Raw genomic sequence first — 10,030 nt, forward strand, 5'->3', positions numbered from 1 at the left:
CTGTACATATTTGTAACTTCAAGAGTTAAAGTACACCCTAATATGTTGAAACTTGAAAGCAGTGCTTTCCATTTGTGGTCAAACTAACCAACCAAACAAATGTACGTGCCCTAAACGATGCATGGTTTCCATTCTTCTGCATGAGTCAGCGCATGATGGATAAGAGGGTATGCATGGCATTATTGTAATAATGGTAGAAAGGAAGGGGCATCATTTATGTCAGTACTTTTATATAAATTAACCTAAACCTCATCAGTGCGTTGCGTAACATGAGTAACAGTTCCAGTCTCTACCAGGGTGACTGAAATGGCTGGTAAGGCTTTCTCCCTCAAAGCTCTTTTCTTTTTCTTCTCTCGGATTATCTTTAGAAGAACAAAGAATCCATCTAATATCTGGGTCTGGAGAAAGGGTGGCAATGTCCATGAATCTCAGTTGAAAGTTCAGAAGCACCCTTTTCTTGCCCATGGACTGGAGGAGCTCTTAACCCAAACTCTGATCTTTGATGCGGAGGGTACACTGTTGAAATCATCTTCTCTGTTTCCTTATTTCATGCTTGTAGCGTTCGAGGCTGGAGGTACTTTCAGGGCTCTTGTTTTGTTTCTCTTGTATCCTTTTATCTGCATGGTTGGTGAAGAGGTGGGGTTGAAGATCATGGTCTTTGTTTGTTTCCTTGGGGTCAAAAGGAAGAGCTTCCGAGTTGGGACGGCTGTGTTGCCAAAGTTTTTCTTAGAGGACGCTGGGTTTGAAGGTTTTGAGACGTTGGCCAAGTTTGGGAGAAAGGTGGGTGTGAGCGCTTTGCCCAGAGTGATGGTTGAGGCATTTTTGAGGGATTATTTGGGGGTTGAGTATGTGGTGGGAAGAGAGTTGAAGGTGTTTCGTGGGTATTTTGTGGGTCTAATGGAGGAGGATAAGGAGGAGGCCAGTCTGGTTCTGCAAAGGATGTTGGGAGAAGAAAAGCAGCAACCCAGTGGCGAATTCGTCGGGATTGTTGGCCGCAACGGAGCTCTTCTTGATCATCAGCTCTTCTCCCACTGCAAGGTCAGTCATTTCAGTTTGGAAGGAGTACAAATGCAAATATGTAGGGTAGAAATACATACAAAATACAAGGTTTTGCACTCTACGTATTTGTATTTATACTCCTTCCATCCAAACTGAGCCTTAAAAGATTTTCGTTTTTGGATCGAGAAATATGGATCAGTAATTATTTAAAAGTGATCAGTATATATCCTCCTTCAAAACAGGACATCTACTTGGTGAGCGAAGCAGAAAAGAGGAAGTGGAGTCAGCTTTCCAGAGAAAAATACCCCAAACCTCTCATCTTCCATGATGGTAGATTGGCCTTCAGACCAACCCCAGTTGCTATGCTGGCTTTATTCATGTGGATCCCCTTTGGGTTACCTCTTGCCATCATCAGAACCCTCGTCGCTTTGTTGTTACCCTACAAGTTGTCCAACCCTATTCTAGCCATGAGTGGGATGAGACTGAAGCTAACCAAACCCAAATCTTTTCTCAGTTCCAGTAGCCCCAAGCCAGAGCTAGAATCCTCCAGCTCCAAACCAAAAGGCCTTCTCTACGTCTGTAATCACAGAACACTCTTGGACCCAGTCTACCTTGCCACAGTCCGCAGCAAACCAGTCACAGTAGTCACCTACAGCTTGGGTCGGGTCTCAGAGATGTTATCACCAAACAGAACCGTCCGCTTGACAAGAGACAGAGAGCGAGATGCAAGGATGATGGAGAAGTTATTGAGGCAAGGTGACCTGGTTGTCTGCCCGGAAGGAACCACATGCAGGGAGCCGTATCTGCTGAGGTTCAGCCCCCTGTTTGCAGAGATGAGCGATGACATAGTTCCTGTGGCAATGGATTCCCAGGTTAGCATGTTTTATGGTACAACTGCTACCGGGCTCAAAAGCCTGGACCCACTCTTCTTCCTGATGAACCCATTTCCGTCCTACAAGGTTCATTTCCTGGAGAAGGTATGTGGGCTGTCCAAGTGTGTTAATGGCGGACAATCGAGCTTCGATGTGGCCAATCATGTACAGAATCAGATTGGTCGAGTGTTGGGCTTCGAGTGCACTCGACTTACACGAAAGGACAAATATTTGATTTTGGCAGGTAACGAAGGATTGATCGCAGCAACAGCTGGGAACAAATCCCAAAATCAGTCGCTTGTTTCCAACAGGGCAACAGCTAAATAACGGCAGCTTTTGCTGTTTAGACGGTCCTCGACTCGTCGTTGTCTGATATTGTAATGTTGAAAGTTGAAACATGTCTTTGCTGTGCATGTCTATTCCTTTTCATGAATTCCTTCCTCTACTTTTTTTATGTATTTTATCTATGGAGTATTAATATATGGAATTTCCATATATGGATATGGCCTGATGTAATACGGTTGTATATAAATTGCTTCACATGGGTGGAAGACGAGAATAAACCTAACCATAAATGGAAGGACAACACAACATCTGACCTGCACAAAAAAAATACAAGGGCTCTACAGTATGGCAATGTGGTAAGTTTGGTTTGCTTGTATGTTTTTTGGTCAATTAAATCGATTTGATTAAGTTAGGGAATTGGTTACCGAAGCTGACCGATCATTAGTGAAAATCGGTTAACTTGAGTTGTATCAGTTTGTATTAATTTATTAATTTAATTATTAAATTTAAAGTTAAAAATTATAATAATATTATAAAAAATAAAATTTAATATGTATATAATCATATTGGGCCAGTTTTGGTTGACCTCTCAAGCAAGGGTGAAGCCAAGTATATTGGTGGGGGATCCTTGCCCCTCTTCCCCCCCTAAATTTGAAATAAAATTGTAAAGGATCATTCTTTAAGGCTCCTCCAACTCCCAAAATTAAAAAAAAATATATATTTACTTAAAAAAAGAATCTGTAGTAAACCAAACCCTTTTGGGCCATTTTTCCTTAAGTCCTACTTCTTTTTCTCTCCATCTCATTTTCTTGTTTAACTTGACACCCCTCCCCTATAAATCACATCCTGCCCGTAACTTTGACATCAATCCACGGGCAGGATTCAGTCCACCCTAGGTGGAGCTAGGATTTTCAGGGTGGACCGAATCATAAAACCCCCAAAAAAAACGAAAGAAAATTTTTGGCTCTGCCATAATGCCTAATACCCACTGCTCTATGGAGACGTGGATACTATATCGTAAACAGTAATAGATCCTTGCACCATCTTCATGCCACATAGCAGCCATGCATTGGGAACATCTCATGAATATGACAAAATTACTTGTATAGAAGATATTCCCGATACATAGCTTCCCTTCCCCCCGGATCCGATGTTCCTTATTTGTATGTTATCATTTTGTTCTCAATTTATGTCTGCAACATGATATAAGGTTGGTGTGAGGAGCAGATCCTAGTTTCCTTGTGAATTTGATAAATAACAATCTGATTGGTTATCGCTTTTATGATAGCAGTTGATTGGTTACAAGTGTCAATGTCGAATTACTGTATTTATTAATTCGAGTGGGGTGTCGTGATAGGTCCTTTTGTTAAGATTTCCCAACTAACTTGCAAGCTGGCCTTTGTCCTTTGAACACCAAAACTCATTAATACATATGTGAAAATAATGTAGGGCGAGAGAGATTGCTTACTTTAATCGATGTGTATTCATGTCTCATCTTTGCAGTGTAAGTTTATTTTCATTTACCTTAATAGTTTGGTAACAGTGCAAAAAATATGTATCAATTAATGTAAATGTAAACTTTCTTAAAGGGTGAGAATTATACTTGGCAAAAAGTTGACTCGACCCGTGAACCCAATCCGAAAAAAACAGGGTTAGGGTTTCATATTTAGCTACCTGAATGTGAAATGACCCGACCTGACCCCAACTCGAAAAACTGGGTTGGGTCATGGGTCAATCCGCTGACCCGATTGTCAAGCCTAATTGGGATTATTTATGCATTGTTAGAAGTTTTCACTCTTTAATTTTTTCTATTTAGTCTTTATTTTTTATTGTTTACTCTTTAAATTGTTAAATGTTCAAGTTTTTTTATTTTATATTTAGAATTTTAAGGTTAATTCTTTTAATTTTGACATTTTTCATGTAATTTTTCTTTATTTTTTTAAATTTCAATTATTTTTTGGGATGACCCAAATTGATTCATGGGTCAACCCTAACCCAAATATTTAGGGTTAAGGGTTTGGCATTTGACAATCCAACCCGAAATTCAACTTGACCCAACCCGAACCTGACCCACCCAACCCAATTGTCAGGTATAGTGAGAATATAAATTTGGTTTGGTTTTGCAGTGATAAATTTTGTATTGAGTTTGATTATGATTGATACAAACACAAATCTCAAGAGTGGAACACATTTTTTCTACGTCAATCAATTTTGCTCTCGAATGCAAAGTCATTTGCAAAAACAAATTTACATTCATTTCCAATACAAAAATGTATTCTTAACGGAAATAAACTGCAATGGAGAACAAATTCACCTTGGTCTTCTACATTTGCAATCTTAACAAATGTAAATACAGCCACAGGCTACCACCATTACTCTATTCTCTATTGTGCTTGTTTTGAAACTCGAAAGAAAAGGTGGGAAATTTGTACAAGTTTCCCTATCTTTCCCCACGTTTTCAATCAAACCAAACACAGTCTATTATGAGAGAGAGAGAGAGAGAGGCGGGGATCATATTTGTACAGGTTTCCCTATCATCCTCACAGCCCTTGCAGCTGCACAATGAGTAGGAATGGCAACAGGGTGGGTTCGGGGTGGGGATCATATTCTCCGTCCCTGACCCTAATTCTGAAATTAACCTCCATCCCCATCCCCGATTCCTGCCGGGGATAAAATTTGTCCTCCATCCCTGATCCCCGACGGGGATGAATTCCACATGGGGACCCAAATCCCTAAATTTTTTAGATAACAATATTTTTTTGAAAAATAAATTTATTTAAAAAAATAAAAAATAAAAAATATAAATTATAAATAATATTTAAATATATTTTGATATATATATATATATATATATATATAATCGGGGACAAGCCGGGGCAAGGACCTCAATCACATCCCAACCCAACTGGGTCGAAAAAGTCAGAACCCATTAAAAATGAGAAAAATTACTATCCCTAACATTAAGAGCATCTCCATACTTATATGTTTTTAATCCATGGTGCAATGTTAGTATTTCCGATGCATGCACCGAGATTGGTGTGAAGAGGAAATCCGAATTCAACTGTAAATGTTATAGTAGTGCCCTAATAAATATGAAATGATAAATGCATGCAGCTGAGGTGAGAACGGTTATATAATCATTTTCCCACTTTATAGCACTTTAAAGCCATGCCATTCCAGTTCATCCAATAACCTTTTGCTTTGCTCCACATCCCCCCATATATTAAAAATACCACCCAACATACTTGCAACTTTTTAGTAGTCATACAAAAATTCAAAGACTCCCAACAAATGTTCAGGAGGAGAGGCAACGGGTTCGGCCTGGTGAAGTTCATCCTGGGCAGAGTTAATGATATCAAGATGTGGTTCGGTCTGGATTGGTCATATAAGATGATTAGTTTTTAAGGTGTTTGGTAAGTTTTTTTGTGTGGTTTTTTGGGCTTTTCAAAACTCGGAAGACCAATATTTGTTTTTTTCTTTTGTTCGGCGATGAATGACAAAAAGCCACGTGAAAGTTCAAAATGGCTGAAAATATGGAAGCTTCATTTTTGCACCTAAAACCGTTCGTTTAACAGATATCTTGATTAGGACACTTACCAAACGGTCTAGATCTTTAAATATAGGACTCCAAAAGCTCATCATATCTTTTGGCTATCTAAACTATTAGAAGATCTTCTTAAAAAATACTTGCCAAAAAACACCTTTATATTCTCAACATTTTAAAGTTTGTATGCAGCCTACATTTCTATATATGCACCTAAGATCTGATCTATTGAGTGGGCCTTTATTTCAAGGAGCTGGCCTAGGCCCGTAGTAAGAATGTGTTGTGCTTCTACGCCACGTCTAGTGAGATGGATGGGTGATGGAAGGCTCACTTATTTCATCTCTGGGCTGCCTATGACCCAGGCCCAAAATTAACAACAAGCGGTAATTCTTAACCACTCAGACCCAAAATCAACAACAAGCGAAATTAACCCTTCAACATTGCATTTTCTTATGCTGTAAGGTGGGTTAAGTGGCAGTGTTATCCACCAGCCTTTATTCCTTATCCCTCCTTCATGAATTGGGATCTGTTTCTTACAGAGCGTTCCTCGCATCGACTTCACAGTCACACATCCTACCGTGTATTAGAAACATCTTAATAACAAATAAATATTGGAGTTGTTCCCGATGTATATTTGGATTCTCGCAGCGACGATATTAATACAAGGGAAGAGGGTACTGCAATTGGAAGACCAGTTGCACGGATCTTGGACGGTTGTTTGTTAATTTGTAAGAGAAATATTTACGAGGGATTGCGATTGAAACTATGTTCTGTGTCCAAGCCTAGATCTGGTCTTGGCCCACACCAGGCCCATAAATATGCAGGTGAGCCTGGCCCAATACTTCAGGCCTGGGATGTCCCAGAATATTATAGATTATACATACTAATGGTATATATTATAGATTATACATAACTACAAATTTATGGTTGTAGGCCTCCAAGCCTGACCCATGATCACTCTATATGTTGAATAAAGAAAATCGTGGTAGGCTGTATGAATGAGCGAAAGATCGGATTAATTGAACACAATAGTATAGAACCAATGATAACACCCCATGCTAATCATAAAATACATGGGCCCATAAGTGAGAGATTGAATTATATGGCTCCAGTGTATTTTATGCAATGTTTTTAAAATTGAACTGGACAGGGAATCATTTTGGGGATCAGCTTTCGGGTTGAACAGTTCGACTATCCGGTCTGAATGGATTACTTGTTTTGACAAAAAAATTAAAAAACAAAAATAGCCAAAAACCATTGTTTGGGTTGACAATTCGACTGTTTGGATCAGCAGTTCACTGACCAAATCAACAATTTTTTGACCAAAAAACGGGTTTAGGGTAAAACGGAATCAATCACCTGACCAGTTTCTAGGTTTTCTGGTCTAGTTTTGAAAACACTGATTTTACTGGAATGAGATGTTATCATTGGTTCTGCAGCCTGTTAAACAAACATTTCATTCAATTAATCCGAGTTAGAATGGGAATTTCTAAGTTTGAGTTAATTTTTCATTCAAAAAATCAAAAGAAAAGTGGTAAAAAAAGAAAGAAATCGTAGAGGAAAAAGTCATTCAATTCCAGATATTTGGGAAATGTTCCGATTGATTGAACATGAAAGAGTAGGTCTGAGGACCATATTGCCTTTTTGAGTTGGGTGGGGGGGGGGGGGGGGGGAGTCAGTCGATGTTGGCATGGAACTACTATGAATTCCATGCTTTTACTTCAAGTACTTGACTCAGTCCAACTCACGCTAACAGTGTTTTGGAATAATTTTCAAAGGTGGGTAGGAAGTTAGGCGCAGAGGTTTGGAGTTTACTTCAGAAAAAAAATGGTGTCATAGATTAAGATGAGGTCGTTGTAGCGTGTATTATCAATGGCAACTTGGCTGAACATCATCATCTCTGCTCTAACGCAATACTTATACAACTTCTCCTTCCATCCATCATAATCGTTGCTTTCACATCTGTTGAGGGAAGATTAATCAAGGTCAATTCTCTAAGACAAATTGGAATTAACTTTTTGTTTTCGCCATTTTTTTTTCTTTACTAATATTACTATGAATTCTATTAGTGTTTTGAACTTTAATTTTTTTTTATAATTTTGAGAGGGGGAAAGTTGGTCAATCAGATTGTGAATTACATTGGTCAAGAAACTCATGTTTATTTTTACAGATTTGTGTGGGAATTAAGGAAAATTATTTTCTTGGGGGAAAATTGTAAACACTTGGACATGACAAAAATGCCCCTTTTAATTAATAATGAGTTTTTATGGCTAAAATATCCATTGTCTTATTTACCTAGGAAATGAAATAACATGGATAAATGTATTTATCTGGATAAATTATCTGAATAAATGTATTTACCTAGATAAATAATTTACCGAAGAACGAACGGGACCTTAAAAGACGTTATAATCTAAAGTAGAACTGTAGAAATACTTTTAAGCCCAAAATATAAAGCTTAAAACTGGGGCTTTAAAATCACATAGCCTAAAACTTATCCAAATGCAGGAACTTAACTAAAATTCAACCTTTAATTATCTGTTTGGTTGGAGACTGTTTTAAGTCAAAACACACTGTGTGGAAATCCATCGCAAAGTGTTTGAAGGAACGTCTTCAAATGTTCAATTGGTGTTTCCTGCCTTGGGAATCAAAGTTTAAGTTTGAACTTCCTAACTGATATGATATTGACGTTGTGCTGACATGGATGGAAAACCAAACAATTCCCGAATTGGTCCTCACAGAGTTCTCCTCACATTGACCTCACCTTGTATTGGAAATATCTCCCATGAATAATAATATAAGGAAGATGTTCGGTCAGGACATGCTGTGAGACTGATAAGGAGCAGATTCAGACTACCAAATAAAATGGTAGGAATATGTTATCAACTAAATTCTCCCAACACTGTTCCAACAAGCCACTGCAGCCACACATTGGGAATATCTCCCTTGTCATTCATGGAAGTTTGGATCTTTTCCTCACAGAGTGTGCCTCACAACGACCTCACAGTATGTCCTGCCTGTACATTGGGAACATCTCCCATACTTGTATTTATTATTCATGGGGAGATGCTCCCAGTACAAGGTGAAATGTGGCTATAAGGTTGGTGTGAGACACACTTTGTGAGGAGAAGATCCCAATTCCCTATGTTGTCCATGTGCAACTTTAATGATCTGTTGGGACAGTGTTGGGAGCAGATCTGAGCTCCAAATAGAATTCAAGTGCAAGTGATGGTACTGCTGTTTGAAGTACAAATGGTGTTTCAACCCAAAACCCTTGAGGTTGAAAAACCAATGGTATAATACCCAATTGGCCAATTACACAACCTAGCTAAAAGCGCAATATATACAAACAGAGATATTTCACATGGCTGCAGGTGTTGTGTGGACTAAATCCAAATTCTATTACCACACTAGAGATTAGTCTGTATTTGACCTGTAGGTCAAGTCGAAAACTGCCCCTCAAATCCTAAATAAGTCATTATGGATCGCTGGCCCTAACAAGCTAGGTCTAACCAATGGCTGGTAAAGCCATTTTCATGGAACTCGGATTCAGTACTCATAAGACAATGCTCACACAGTCTTCACTGCCATTTGTAGCTATGCATTGAGAATATCACCCCACGAATAAAAATGTAGCATTCTTAATACATGATTGCAAGTGACTGTGAGGTTTCATACCAGTAATAAATTCATGGGCCCCACTGTGAAAAGTGCGGTCTCCATGTATTATATTTTTAACATAGAACCTTACAGCTAGTGGGCCGGGCAGGGCCGGGCTTTAAACTTATGATAAGGGCTATAGCTTAGGCCCAGGCCCGGCCTAACCCGGGGTTTTGGGACTGAAACATAAGCCCTATCTCAGGTCTACATGGGCCTATGCCGGGCCGGATTGGGCTGGACCTGATTCTGGGCCAATGTCTTTCATGTATAAAACATTATATGTTTATAATATTTTATATTAAATGACATAACATGTATATAAACTTATTTTATTCATTATATAATATAAAATATTACATATAATATAAATTATACATGTCATGTTATATATATATATGATCACCCTTAGGTTAGAGCCCGTTAAACAATTAAAGAATTCAGCTAAACCTTGCTGTTCCGTTTCGGCACGTGATTCCTATAATAATAATCAGCGGATTCAGCGCTTCAGCTCGTACGTTGAGATTAATCGTGGCAAAATAAACCATTAGTATTGTCTAATCATCAACTCAAAAAACGATATGATGAAGAACGACGTAATGGTCAGACTCGTGGCTGGAGAAACAGAGACTGCTGATATTACTGTGAGAAAAATAGAAAATCGTTGTTAAAA

General features: G+C 38.5%; 1 protein-coding gene across 1 annotated transcript; it reads left to right on the forward strand.

Annotated features, from left to right (window-relative positions):
• Positions 1-240: 240 nt before the first annotated feature.
• Positions 241-2,519, forward strand: LOC104598729 (putative glycerol-3-phosphate acyltransferase 3). The gene is made up of 2 exons (XM_010260908.3): positions 241-1,038; positions 1,242-2,519. Exons 1-2 carry the CDS (start codon positions 307-309, stop codon positions 2,196-2,198), a joined length of 1,689 nt encoding a protein of 562 aa, XP_010259210.1. The 5' UTR covers positions 241-306; the 3' UTR covers positions 2,199-2,519.
• The last annotated feature ends 7,511 nt before the right edge of the window (positions 2,520-10,030 follow it).

The sequence above is a fragment of the Nelumbo nucifera genome, chromosome 3 (assembly GCF_055504915.1).
Source record: "Nelumbo nucifera cultivar China Antique chromosome 3, China Antique-T2T, whole genome shotgun sequence".
NCBI lineage: Eukaryota > Viridiplantae > Streptophyta > Magnoliopsida > Proteales > Nelumbonaceae > Nelumbo > Nelumbo nucifera.

Bases quoted from the DNA above. Each gene is read 5' to 3' on its own strand.
- LOC104598729 (XM_010260908.3), top strand. From the start codon at position 307: ATGGCTGGTAAGGCTTTCTCCCTCAAAGCTCTTTTCTTTTTCTTCTCT. The intron at 1,039-1,241 runs GTCAGTCATTTC...CCTTCAAAACAG, and splicing joins AGCTCTTCTCCCACTGCAAG to GACATCTACTTGGTGAGCGA.